This window comes from Anoplopoma fimbria, chromosome 15 (assembly GCF_027596085.1).
Source record: "Anoplopoma fimbria isolate UVic2021 breed Golden Eagle Sablefish chromosome 15, Afim_UVic_2022, whole genome shotgun sequence".
Taxonomy (NCBI): domain Eukaryota; kingdom Metazoa; phylum Chordata; class Actinopteri; order Perciformes; family Anoplopomatidae; genus Anoplopoma; species Anoplopoma fimbria.
In genome coordinates, this window is record NC_072463.1 from 18147750 (window position 1) to 18162218 (window position 14469).

Below are 14469 nucleotides of genomic sequence, written 5' to 3' on the forward strand. Positions count from 1 at the left end.
TGATCTCTGACTGATGTAAACCTGTCATTGGTAGGTTGTAATATCTGCCGAACTGCGTCAGAGGCGAGGTAAATAAGCCACATATCACAGACTATTTGATACAATATGAGTCTAATTGTAGGGAGCAAATATTTGTTTTAGAGGCTCTAAAAAAAATCAAGAAGTGGAACTCATCATATCTATCTATCTATCTATCTATCTATCTATCTATCTATCTATCTATCTATCTATCTATCTATCTATCTATCTATCTATCTATCTATCTATCTATCTATCTCTATCAGCCATAACACCATTCAGAACTCCTGAATGTGCGCTGTTGCCAAACATTAGTTGAGTTACTATGGCGATTGTTGTCATCACAGTAAATGACCTTGTATTCAGTGTGTGGTAGTTGGTTGTGACTGTGCAACAGTTTCCTACCATGTGTGTTTAAGTCAAACGTTAAACCAAATGACTGTTATTGTGACAATTGTCCCAGTCATCGGGACGGCCTGCTGCTGCTTTGGATCTTGTAAGCTGCTGTGTTACATCAGCTTGACCCAAAAACACAAAGCCGAAGAGGATGATGTCGTTTTTTTTCTTCTGTTGGTAGGGTGTCAGGATTAGTTCAGAGCAATCGCTGCTGCTTTCAGACTCTTTTTCCTGCATGCGGAGAAATGCTGACAGCTGCGGTTTGGCCTGATGTTGTCTTGGAGTTTTATATAGATCCTTCTTCTTTTCAGTGTATTGCAAAGAGTTTTACTTTTACTTAAATTAGGTTTTGATCTGAGTTTTTGTTCTGATTTGCAGTCAATGACCAGCCCGTAGAGGTTCTGTGCAAACTCATCTCCAATATTTTTGGAATTGCTTTCATTTACCCAGTTCTGCTCTATTTAGCCATCAGAGCGACTTCTCTGTTATTGCCACAAGGTAGCAATAACATTCAGAGAGGCAACATAAGCATTTTGCAAAATGACAAAAGAGAATGTGTGGAGTTGTTGGAGTGATTGTGTAACATCTGCTAAAGCAGGTTAGCTCTTTTCATCAGACACTTCTCCCACTTCAAGCAGCATTTATTATCAGCAGCAGAATGTCAGATCTCATGTAATTGGCTTTTGGGAGATAGTTTTAAATACCACTTAGCTGTTGGAGCAGCTATGAAGACAGAATCCAATGATAATGATGATGTATCCATGGCTACAAGTTGTTCAATCTGGCACAATGGTTAACAGTAGTACCGCACCGTCATGCTTTGGTCTGCAGAGAAAAAACGATTTATGAACAGTACTGACTACAGCAGAAATTACATTTACAAACCAAAGTTTCCTTAAGGAAATCCCTAATTGCATGTGAAAATATAATGACCAGCTGTTTGGAGTATCCACACTGACTTGGTATTGTGGGAGAATCTCACTCTGATACCCAGTGTTTAGAGTAACAAGTGGAAGGCCTCTTGGTCGGACAGATGTGGATGATAAAGGGACCTCACTGGTAATAGGATCCATGCAACCGCAGAGGAAGCTGGTTTCTGGGCCAGACGACCACACTTGAAAGCTTTCATCCTCTGGGCCTCGCCATTAAGAGCTCACTTCCTCTGATAACAGCATTGGGTGAAGCAGTTGCATGAAGTCCACCTGCCTGCCTGCTCTTTCCGTGGTCTTTTGAGATCTGTGCTTTTCCAGAATGCTCCACAGTGGCGTTTATCAAAGCTGGCTGCTGCTGTGGAACAGACTGAGACCATAAAAAAAGGTGCTATTTCTGCACAAACTCTCATGTGATTAGAACTGCCAACCAAACAGTTTGGACAGGAGGGACTGCCTGCAATCAATGTGTGGGAGTGGGTGTGATCCTTCATATGCAATTCTGTGCACCATTAATGTGCATTTACTGAGACAAAAACTAAAGATATTATCAGCTTTTCAGAAAATGACAAGATTTGATATACATCTCTGATTTCTGATCTCCTATTATCCAAGAAGTCCACATTGTTAAGGAGGTGTTTTATATTACAATACCGGATGCAATCTGGGCTCCCGACACACTATCTCACAAACGGAGAAATGAGGCGTTGTCTTCAGTGTGAATGCCTCTATGAATGGTTCAGTATTGAATGCAGGAGATGCTGTGGGTGGAGTAATCCTTCTCATGTTCATGCATGTTGGGAGCAATTCTGCTAATTCCCTACATTCAACAGACTGCTAGCTAATATGCTGTAATAGCAGTCATTTCAATGTAACCCATAGCTAGTGTTTATTAAAGAATCTTATGCTGCTCATGTTTTAGAGTAATTTAGTAGTTGATTGGGTGATAATTGCATTGTGCAGTAAAAACATACTACTTTCTCTACATTCCCAAGTATTAATCTGAAAATATATTTCTATATATATTTCTCTAAATTGGATATTTTATTAGAGCTCCCTATTGGACTATGGATTTATTTTATTGAACCTCTGTGGGACCGGGTGAACCCACTGAATCTCGTTTTCAAGGGAAAGTGGGACAAGGATCCACATCAGGACAAGTATAAAAGCTGTAAAATAGTGTTGAAATATTCATAAAATGCCTGTCTTTGAGAAAAAGTTCAGCAAATCATAATGCAAATAAAAATCTCCTAATAAGCACTTCAAAGCAGTGGTTCTCCTTCAAAGCAGACTGCACCGTGACGATGTCTCAGAGGAGGGTGGCTAGCTGGCAGGCTGCGGCGCTGAGGGTCTAGTCTGCCTTTGTCTGTTGCTCTGTGACCTAAATATGCAGCCGTGCATGGCCTAATGGGAGACAAACATCAGGGGGGTCAGTAAATAACACCTCCAGCTTTTCTTTGTTTGTACGACACCAATGTTGCACACATCCCAACACGAATAAGACCATTTTTTTATGAGAAGTCAACTCCTTCAGAAATACAAGGATTGAGTAGACAGGATAGGACTGGATGACTCGCTGTAGATGCAATGTGAAGAAACTCCGGTTAAAACTTGTCTTAATTTGATTTTCTCTTTGGAAACGTTTCAGATTGACATGGACATTAAGTTATGATTCCTCATGATCAGTGAGGCATACAATGTATGATGATTTTAAACAAGCCCTATTATGCTATTTTCTGGAAGCATATTTTTATCTAAAGTTACAGTTACAACATGTTTACATGTGGTAATGCTCATAATCCTCTTTGTTTTTCTCATCCTGGCTGTCCTGCAGCACCTCTTCTCACCCTCTCTCTGAAACGCTCCGTTGTAGTGTTTGCTCCTCCCTCCAAAGTCTGCCCTGATTGGTCAGCTGGCCCACTCTGTTGTGATTGGTCAACGTTTCACATTACAAAAAACTCTTACTCTGGAGCTTCAGCTCCGTCTCTCTCTTTTGTTGTTTGAGGGCCAAACTAGCCGGAAGGAGTTTTATGTCACTTCCGTAACATTGTGACCTCATAAAGTTACAGAAGTGAAGGAGAGAATTCAATGGAGCCGTTTCAGGCAGCTCAGGAGCAGTGATTCTGAGGGGGAGGGTAACTCCTTTTAGGCATGGACTTCAGGTTTTACACACAAAGTGGAAAAGCATAATAGGGCCACTGTGAAATAAACTTTCTGCCTCACTTACTAAAAGCTTATGGTGCCTATCTTTTTTTGTTTGTTTGATGGGTCAGTCACTCAGTTTCTAGAAGATTGTATTCAGATGAAGCCTCCTAGGGGCCATGGGGACCTTTGCATTAAGTGATGTCTTGACAACTATTGGATGGATTCACGTGAAATGTTGTGCATATATTCAATTTCCCCTCAGGATGAATTCTAACCATTTTGGTGACCCTCTGATCCTGTAATTAGGTAATTTAGCACGCTAACTCGAATTGAATGTGGTAAACATTATACCTGTTTAACATCAGCATGTTACCCTGTCAGTTTGTGAGCATGTTGCCATGCTAGCGTTAGCATGTAGTTCAAAGCACTGCTGTACCTGAGTACATGCTCACAGAGCTGTAAATATGGCTCTCAATGTATTTCATAGAAATACAGCACCATAAACTTTTCTCTCTCAATGATGCAATTGATAAAACTTGTGTATGTATCATTGGGTGAACAACATTTGAATCGGTTAAGAGAAAATGTGGGTGTGAATTAAGGAGCTAGAGCACTTCCATAGCATTACAATAGGGGTAGACAGTGTGGTAATTACTCACATTGCTGATCCGAGTTATTTCTAGACTGAATGGCTGATATGGTGTATTATTGTACTGCTTGGGATTTGCTCCTCCCTCCTGCTGTTGCTTGTCAGGAATAAGTGCAGATCAAAGTGGTGCTTTGGTGTAGGATCAGGACCCGAGCTGGGCCGTGTTGTCGCTCACTCTGGGTTTATTTTAGTTCACCCTTTGGGTGGGGAACTCCAAATATTATGAAAGGAGGAAGTTGAGCAAGGCCCCCGACCAGCAGTCTGTGTGTTTCTACTAACCCTGGGCCCTCATTAGAAGCACATGTGGGCAGGGCCCAGTCTTCAACTGTACCTACCTGCCTATCTGGCATTATTCCTGGAAGTATGGAAGTATGGCATGTGTGTGTGACCCATGTGAGGGGTCAGCTCTAGTGAGGGGGTCAGGCAGAGGGACTGGCAGTAATTTCTCCTAAACCCCAAGAGGATTACTTTGAAGGGAGGAAATTCAAGTCAAGCTGTTGAAGCAGTAATGACTCATGACAGTCTTGCCTCCCACATAGCAGGACGGAAAAGGCTGTTTTTGCAAAACCCCACATTCTTATTACAATCATAAAAAATGATGATAAAAATGTCTTGACTCGATAGCATTTGTTGCGCAGCTTATTTCTGACAAAGCTTCTGTAGGGGGACGCTCTGAGATGAGTGCCAAATTCCACATAATAAGTCACCTAACACAGCAAGCTCTCAGCAAGCCTGACTTTATTGCCATCCTCATTGAAAGGTGCTGTTAAACTAACAAGCATGGCTTTTTACAGTCCAAAGTGGCATCACAGAGATTTTCCTGACCAGAAGGGGAGGGAAAAGGTCAGTTCAGATTGTCCTGTTGTAGCTGCCGCAGAGGCAGAGCTCCTTGCTTAATTACAGCATTACGCTTCACTCATTCGCTGACAAAACGCTTTTGTGTTTGTTTGTTTGTTTGAGTCAAAGTGGACCCATAATGGTGCATTTTTCCGCATTCAGACGCTTGGAAAAGAGCTGCTTTCATCCAGGCTCCTCTTTGTGTTGCCCTGGAGACAAATAACCATTGAACGTCGTCGCTGCAGAAATCCCGCCACTCGCTGAAAAGATACACCTCCTTCCCTCCCGCGCATCAAACTGTATTCAAGTGGCTCTGTGCCATTAACTATGCAGTTCTCTTAATTTTCAAGTGCGCTTGATTACCATGCATCAGTGTGAGGTCTAGCAGTTCATGCTCAACACTAAATCACTGAATCACTCACAAAAAATACATGTTATATATGCAACATTTTAAATATTAATGCTATGCTTCCATTTTTCTCCACAGGAAACCAGAGAGTGTCAGTGAGTAGTCTGCTGGTCTGTCATGGTCTGCTGCTGGTAGGAACCAACCTGGGAGTGACTGTGGCCCTCTCTGTCCCCAGACTGCAGGGGATCCCCAAGGTCACAGGTAACACCGAACCATCACTGCATTGCATATTCAGATGACCTTGGATAAAGTCCTGCAACTCTGGATTATTTTCATCATGAATAAATTGCAGGGGGAACCCAAAGATATTTGTGTAATGATGCAAAACTCCACATACTTATCTAATCTACAACTATCATATGGTTGCATTATAAGTGTTGGGGAATATTTCTTTGCAATTATCAATTATGTGCTACAAAAATACAATGATGTGTGTAAAACGTCCTAAGTGAATATTAAAGTGTGTGTTCCTGTTGTCAGGTCGGGGTATGGTGTCCTTACACGCTCACAACGGTCCAGTCAGGTTCCTCAGCGTGGCTGCTGCGGTGTGTAACCGGCCCTCTGGAACATCATCCTCCACCCCTCCGACCTCAGTTCAGCCAACAGAGACAGACGATGGGGAGAACACCCAGCCCCCCTCAGATTCAGCCCCGACTGCCCCTCCGGGACGGGGCGTGTGGCTGGGAGAGGCGGGCTGCACCACCATGGCTCTCCAGGACTCCCTGTCCTCCTCGTCCTGCTGCTCCCTGGCGCCGTCACAGGGCTCTTTGGAGCACGGGCCCGAGGACGGGGCCCTCTATGACATGCTCCATGACCCGGCCCATCACCAGAGGGGCCGCCGGGTCAGCAAGGTGGATGTCAGCTCCTTGCTGGTGATCTCTGGAGGTTTGGGCCACCGCAGGGTTAGCAAAAAGACCAAACAGTCTCGCCATGAGGATACCACTTCTACCATTATGGTCTGGCAGATCCCTTTGATCAACATGTGACACCCAAAGCACCTCAGTAGGTTGGAAATCACATTTTCTCCATAACCCAGTCATACCTACTTGTATCTTACCTATACCATCTGTCTCTTTTCAGGCTAAATGAGAAGTGCTGCTCACAACTCTCACAAGGAGATCTGTTGTTACACTTCACAGACTATTTGTCATCAATCAAAACTGAAAAGAGAAGTGCATCAAGCACTACACAATACTCCCATGATGTTTCTAATGATGTCTCCTACCATAAAGGAAAAACAGAGGATTAATATAACCACTCAATCATGATGCTTGACAGAGCAAACAACCCCCTACAGACCAGTCAGAGGATATACTGTACTTGTTTGAAAACACTGAAAGGTCTTTATTTTCACCCTCTGCTAAAGTTAATTGTTCTGTAACATGGCTAATACATTACTCTCCAGTGTTTGTGCTATACCAGTTGACTGTATAGGACTGCAGTATTCAAATCAGTGTTGAAAACGAATGACTTCTTGAAAGGTGTTAAAGGAGACGATGGGGCTATGAATATGTTACATGTTACAAGTTTTTTTTTTTTAAGATTAGGTTTTGACCAGACCTGTAGGTCATCTGTCGAGGCCCGAGTTGTAAATATGAAGTATGACAACTCAGGATTACATGTGTCAGAGTTTTGGTGTCATCTTTTGTCCCAGCTTGGTGCTTCTGCAGTTCTGTTAACAGAGAATAAGGGATCGAAAACGGTGAAATATCGATGACTGAATTAGTTCGTTAAGGTTTGATGAGAATCCCTGGCTGGCCAGGTTTCTAATTAAAAGGGCATGAAAGTGTTGTCATCACCAGGAGATATTTTTTTTACCCCAATGTAACTTTTTTTGTCTCGCATATAGATATTTAAAAAAAGAAAAAAAGCTTTATACTTTTGTCACAATTTGTATGTACTTCTGTTTATTAACAAATGCATAAACTGTTTTATTGAGCAACCTTGTGTCCTTCATTTGAATCAATGTTTTCAAACGATGCATGCAGTTCTGTGAGTTTTAGTGAGCTTTTTTCCTTGGATTATCCACTTTTTGTTTCATTTTAGCATCCATCAGTAGATTGTGTGTAATTGACTATTCCCTTCCTGGAGTACACATCGAATTTCGTGGCAACTTCTCTGCAGTTTTTGCAAGTTTCCAGCTAAACAAAAAAATGCAGGAGTAGGCATTTTAGTAAAGCACCAGTTACTGACTAACGTCGTATTTTAGACAGGGGAAGACAGAGTATTATTGTGCCTATTTCTTTTGACTCACACTAACTTTGTTCTTGCACTCCACTCTGCTTGTGTGCAGACATCAGTACATGCTGGGACTAGCAATGTGCCTGAGGGGCCGCAGGAGCTGAGCCTGATACAGCTCTTCCGGGATTTCACTGCTCATTTCTCCTACTGCCGAGAGGAGAGGGTCAAGGCTTTTTCTCTCTTGTTACGCCCACGTCCTCTGTTGCACAACCATGTTTCACTAGATTGTAAGTTCTTACTGAAAAAGATAGCATGATTTCAGGTTGGAGTTTTTCCCATGCTGCAATCCACGGCATTCTGGGCTTATCCCAAATACAGTCTGATCTGATATTTGGGTAGTAACAATGCGGACTTGAGCCTGAGATAATATTTAACTTCTGTAACTGAATACTGGCGTGTATTTATTAACTTAAAGGAAACCGTGGCAACGCCTCAGTCTCACTGTACCAACTAAGTTATCAGTTTGTCTGTCTGGGTGTTGCCATTGGTCGCATATCAAGACAGCTCTGCAACTGGAAGTCTTTTGTTTTTTCCTCTGACCCTGACGTTTCCATGGAGACCACTCATTTTGTGTATCAGTCTTCGGCAGGTCTTTGTTCACAGATTATCTGGCATTAAAAACCTCCCAGCTGAATGCCCTCTAATCTCACAGGGCTGATGGTTGTGTGATGCCCTTGCGGTGGCTCCCCCCTCTATTTTTATATCTGAAGGCCAGTTGTTAAGACACGCAGTCTCCACAGTGGAGAGGTTATGGACCCCGGATAGAAAGGTCTGCTGCTGCTGCTGCTGCTGCTGCTGCTGCTGCTGCTGCCCTGTGAGGTGGTGTTATTTCTAATCAGGCCTTGTCACATGCTGTGTGCCTCTTTTATCGCTGTAGAAACACGACCGTTTACAATTCCATGATGACTTTTCTATATGAATCACAATAATACAGAGTATACAGTATACTGCATCTCGATTGGTTCCGGTTGTATCTCTTGTAGGAGTGAGTCAGAAACGATGCTGGATCATTTCCAAAAAGGAAAGTGTAAATCATATTTCCAGAGCGTTGTCAGGCTGTTATGGGGTGAGTATACAATCACAATTTACTTTACAGAGCGATCTTGTCAGTTGTACAGATATTTTTGATAAACTGTCTCATGCACCAACAGGTGGAGTGTGCTAATGGATCATCTATTGATTTTTGAATAGCGTAAGTGTGCTATAAAAACCATTTGGGGTTCTAGTGTTTAATTGTATTGTAATGTGCAGCAGTAACACTGTAATATGCTACTAAATTGTATTTTAAAGGATCAATAAAGGGTCACACTTTTTCTGATAAAATGAGTTATGTTTGATTGATATGCATGTTAGCAGGGGATGGGATGGGAGGGGGATTTCACAGATATTCATGCTCGCGCATCGTGGTACCCAGGACCAGGGAAGATGCGTACAGGAATGTCGCGCGCACACACAACAGATGGAGCCTCGTGCGCCTAGTGTTGAGAGTAGGGTTAATACCGTCTGAAGGGGGCGTGGTTTAGATCAATGATGACCGCCTTACTGTAGTCAACTGTAGAAAAAAAAAAAAGGAGAAGACAACAAAAAGCACAGTCCTGTCAGGTCCAGAGAGACCCGGAGCCTCTGCGGGCCCCGCCGGACAGCTGCAGCCTGCTGGAGGAGGACGACGCGGCAGCCTCGCCCCCCCCCCACTTCCACCGGAGGAAAATGTGAGTTGGCGACGCGCTGATCTGAAGGAGGTGCGACCTGAAATGACTGTTCGTTTGATCGTTTCCCCTCTTTCTCCGCCTCGCCTCCACAGACTGGGTCCGGAGAGCTCGTTGCAGTGAAGGAGCGAATGGAGCAGCAGATGAAAGGGTCGGAGGACGGGAGCGGAACACCGGCTGGATCCGTCCGCTGAAGGAAACTCTCTCTGGCGAGCGAAAGCCGGGCTGGTTAGTCGGGATCGCGACCGCCTTACGTAACTGAGCTTTGTGCTGGAGAGGCAGAGGAGGCTGTGTGATCACAGCGAGGTAGGTCACATCACATCACATCACACTGTTAATGGACATTCATCTGTAGTCGGCTATTCTAGTGTATTTGATATCAGGTAGACGGGGTACTTCTGTGCCTTCTTCATCCAACACACCGGGCTTCTTTCTCAGCGTTTGTCCAACATCACCGGGCAAACGCGTTGGACACGAGACAGTATTTTTTTTTTTAATATGAATACAAACGCCCTTTCTCAGTCGCGTTAGATATTAATCCCTCCATCAGCGCAACACCATTTGCGCATGCGCTCAGAATACCTCGAGATTACCACCACAAATAATGGGCATGCAGGGTGACTGTTGCAGTAGGTCAGGCAGTTTTCCAGACACAAGAAGCTGCATGTTGGGATTGGTTCGAGGTTTTTTTTTTCTTTTTCTTTTTTTTGAAAAGTAGGTGTTGCATGTTGAAGACACTGCAGTTGGTTTGACTCAACCGATGACACGTTGAGAAAGGAGTGTGATGTATAGCGTAGCTGGAAATGGCTGCACAAAGTAATGTTTTCCTTTAGATTTCAAGGGTTCCAGTCTGTTTGTTATTGGAGAAAGGGCGCCCCTTAGAGAAGAAAGAAGCCTTTGCAGCTTCATGACTCTGTTGGGCTTGTTTAAATTCCATCCTTGTTTCCCCCCCTTGTAGGTGAACAGTGAAAGAGTACAATCATCCACTCTCCATCTCCATCCACTTATCATGATCGGTGAAGGCGCCGTCTCCCATCACCACTGAGCACGTCGAGATGAATGAGGTTCGCAGGCAGGGAGGAGGGGCCGTCACTGTGGAGGCTGATGTCATCCTCCACGCCGTGAGCCCTGACCTCGTCACACCCTCCGACAATGATGGAAATGTATGTCCAGGTTACGTCCAAGGATTCCTGCAGGACGACAAGGATTTCAGCCCTCCTCCAGTGTTTGAGAAGGAATACCTGCTGGATGGAGGACTGATGGAGAATAACCACATCTCTAGAGCGGATCAGTATCACCGCTCCAACGATAATGGAGGTCCACAACAAAACTGTACAAGCAGTGAAATCCACAACGGCGCCAGAGCTAAAGTGTCCTTCTGCACAGATTTCGCCGTATGCCCGTCTAGCCAAGCCAAGCAGGAGAGCGATTGGTCGGCCATAAAATCCAACCTGGAGCGCACGGACAGCAGCCAGGAAGCTGGAAATACACCGTCTCAAAAAGAGCCCGATTTAGTCATCGAAGTTGGCGGGCAGAAGATCAACGCCCACAAGTCCGTCCTGGCAGAAAAGAGTGACTACTTTAAAGCACGGCTGTCTCGGGACATCTTGAAAGTGAAGGGAATGAGTTACAAGACTTTGTCTACATTGATCGACTATGTTTACACTTCTCAGATGAATGTTTCCAAGGCCAATGTCGTGGAAGTCATCACTGGGGCCAAAATCCTCCAGATCCCCTGTGCCGTCCAGGCGGCCATGGACTCCATGTCCGAGCAAATCACCGTGGAGAACTGCTACGAGATCCTGACCATCGCCAAAAAGCAGCGTCTTAGCGAACTGAAGGAGACCGCCTACGGCTTCATGAGCGACAACTTCCTCCAGATCCTCAAAGACCCCGCCGTGTACGGGCGCCTGAACGGATCTGAGCGGGATCTGGTCCTGAAGAAGAGAATGGAGGGGAGGCAGACTCTGATGGTGGCGGAGATAAACGACGTGTTCGATCGCGTCGGGAGTCGGCCGCCGAGCCGCTGCGGCAGCCGACCACAGAGCCCATTGTCGGTTGGGTCTTTGGAGGAGAATCACATGATTTACTACTTTAACGAAACTGCAAATGACTGGAGGCCTTTAACGGCGATGCCCGAGGACATAAACACTAAAGGGTGCGGGATCTGCACCATGTTCAACTACCTGTTTGTGGCGGGGGGGATAAAGGGATACGGGGACAAGGGCAAGGTTTCAGACAAGGTCTTCTGTTACAACCCCATCACCAGCCGCTGGGCTGAGGTCAGACCTCTGACCCAGGCCCGTGCCCAGCTAAAGCTCGTGTCTATGGACGGCTACTTGTACGCCATTGGAGGGGAATGTTTGTTTACAGTGGAAAAATATGACCCTCGCATGGACCGCTGGACCGCGGTGGCCCCCTTGCCCAAGGGAGCCTTCGCAGTGGCTCACGAGGCCACAACCTGCAGCGGAGAGCTTTACGTTTCAGGGGGCTCGCTCTTCTACCGCCTCCTGAAGCTCGACGCCAAGCGGGACGAGTGGCAGGAGTGCCCCTACAACAACAGCAGGAAGAAGTCCACCGACATGGTGGCTTTCAAGAGCTTCATCTACCGCTTTGACGTCAACCGCGAGCAGGGGATCACCGTGTTTAAGTACAACAGCATAGTGAAAATGTGGCACGACTGCGCATCGCAGAGGCTCGGAAGCCATTTACCCTTCAGGTGTGCCGTGATCGGGAACTGCATCTACTGTGTGAACAAAAGCCAGACTCTTCAGTTCGTGGTGGAGGAGGAGAACGCCTACTTTGTTGAGGAGGCGCTGAGGGCGCCTCTGGAGGCAAAGGGTGTTCTTTTTCCTTTTGTTCTCACTTTGCCTGAAAAGCCTGAGAAAGTGACATAGTGCGTGTGTGTGTGTGCGTGTGTGTGTGTGTGTGTGTGTGTGTGTGTGTGTGTGTGTGTGTGTGTGTGTGTTTGGGATCCAAGACAACAAAATAAATGTGTAATAGCGAAACTGGAATAAGCAGAAGATCAAATATACATTCTTCAATGTCAGCTTTCTATCTCAGTGTCTCATCACCTGCTTGCGATGGAATGTGTGTATTTGCATGGCAATTTAATGTGTCTGCAGGGTTAAGCCTTAAAAGGAAAACTTTTTTATTTTCTAGAGTTGAATGAATGCAACAATAATGGTATGCGACTGTAGATAATGACACGATGGCAGTGACTGTAGGTTATTTTGTGCATTCCCTGTGTTCGGTTTGTTTTTGTGCACTTTTTGTAGTTAGAATAGATATTATTTGGAACATATTAACTAGTTGACTGGTGACAAGTGTTTAGTTGAAAGTTGTATAAAAAAAGAATGGAAGCAGTCGAAGTGCGCCTTATGAACGATGCAACACAGGGTCTATGCAAATGAGACAGAATAGACAGGTGGGTCTGCTGTAATGCTATTTAGTAGTTACTAAAATGGAAATTTGACTTGGAAGGAATACAATAATTCTTTGATCTAAGGCTGCATCTAATGATTATTTTCAATATTTTTGTTATTAATCGATCTATTGTCAGATAATAATGAAACAATACATTTTGTGATTTCCAAAACCCCAAAGAGATGCATTTGAGTGTCTTCTTTTATACAACCAACAGTCAACAGTCCAAAACGCATAGATATTTGGTTTAATATTATATTTTATAAAAGAAAGCCTCAGATCTTCACATTCATTTTTTTCCTTGAAAAATCATTCAAACGACTATCAAAAGTAGCTGCAGATTATTGAGTAATCGATAAGTTAGTCAATCAATAATTCATTGCAGCTCTACCTCCAACCATGATCTGCACTGGGTTTGAATTAAACCTTTGTGTCAAGGTTTATCAAATTATAATCAGTTAAGTAACTGTATCAGTCTTACACCTCACAAATATTCCCTTTGCAAAACATTTAAACTTCATGTTCACCTGTTGTACTTCAGGGGGCCATTTCAGGCGAAGCTAGTTTTTCATTTCTACTATCATCTTATTATCAAGTATCTCCAAGAAGCTAAAACAATATTAAACAGGAGGCTTCAAACTTTAAAAACAAAATTGGAAACTGAACTTCAAGTTTTTAAAGTACATACTTGTATATTTACTTTTGGATTCACAATATGCTATTCTTTTCTCTACTCACAGGTGTCACAGGTCCGACATTTAGCACACTTGCCAAAGATAAATAACTATCAAAACTGACAGTTTCAAGTCTCGCATCTTTGGTAGATTAAGTTGACGGCACCAGAGTTGAGTAATAAAACAAAAGCAATAGATGGTTTTCTAAGAGGAAGCGCTTCACGTTTGCTGCTAACAGACACTTTCTGGGAAGTCGAGGGCAAGTAAGCCATTTAGAATACATAAAGATGCATCTCTTGTCTTTCTCTTCCTGTATGTGTTTAAGGAAACAGCAACAGACCCATGTTCAAGTGCTAGCAGGCTAGGGCCAGTTAGGTCAAAGGTCAAATTCAACACTACAGTGCTGCAGCATGGTCAGGGTCATGGCTCTCACTGCGTCCACAAACAACACATCCTACTGACATGACACTAGCGAGCTATTTTCTTTTTGCATCAGAGCACAATAATACACATTTTTGCTCTAAATTTTCTTCTTTTAGACATTTCACAGTATTTGTTTGCTGCTGCAACAACACATTTGAATGGAAGCTAATGGTGATACACACTCGGAACAAATCGCTTTTGATAACTTTTTTAGGAATGTCTCCAGGCAGACAAGGACAAAATGGATGTGGTTTTGATATTTCGCTGGCTGGCATCTGTATTTTTGTGATGTTTTTTTTGTATGGATTTGCTGCTGTGACGGACAGTAAAGTGATGCAATGCTAGGCTTCCTGTTCAAGGCATATGGAGTGGGCTAACAAATTAGCTGTTGGATAATGTATATCGGTCAGAACTAAGTGCTTCAAATAAAATATTCTGTGTCTGACAATGATCTGTTTTTCTGAATATGTCGTCAACGTGGTGGAAAAGTCCTGCATTCTTTTTTACCTGAAACAGAGCTGCCATCTAGTGGATACTGACTGTAACAGCACCCAGTATCACTGCAATGCAAACATGAGCTCATGCCCAAAAAAACATTTAAGAACTTGGTTGGCTG

At 43.9% G+C, this 14469-nt stretch overlaps 2 protein-coding genes across 8 annotated transcripts in view; both read left to right on the forward strand.

Moving 5' to 3' along the window:
* arhgef10 (Rho guanine nucleotide exchange factor (GEF) 10) overlaps positions 1-7317 on the forward strand; it is a 49416-nt gene extending 42099 nt beyond the window's left edge. For 6 of the 7 annotated variants that reach the window (XM_054613760.1, XM_054613757.1, XM_054613762.1 and 3 more), the window contains 2 exons: positions 5462-5584; positions 5864-7317. In XM_054613760.1, coding sequence (XP_054469735.1) covers positions 5462-5584; positions 5864-6369 — 629 coding nt within the window. In that variant the 3' untranslated portion in view covers positions 6370-7317. The remainder of the gene's footprint in view (positions 1-5461; positions 5585-5863) is intronic. The other variant, XM_054613758.1, reaches the window with a different exon arrangement.
* Positions 7318-9473: 2156 nt separating this feature from the next.
* LOC129103843 (kelch repeat and BTB domain-containing protein 11) lies at positions 9474-12227 on the forward strand. Its single transcript, XM_054614458.1, has 2 exons — positions 9474-9636; positions 10289-12227. Exon 2 carries the CDS (start codon positions 10386-10388, stop codon positions 12225-12227), a length of 1842 nt encoding a protein of 613 aa, XP_054470433.1. The 5' UTR covers positions 9474-9636; positions 10289-10385.
* Positions 12228-14469: the final 2242 nt, after the last annotated feature.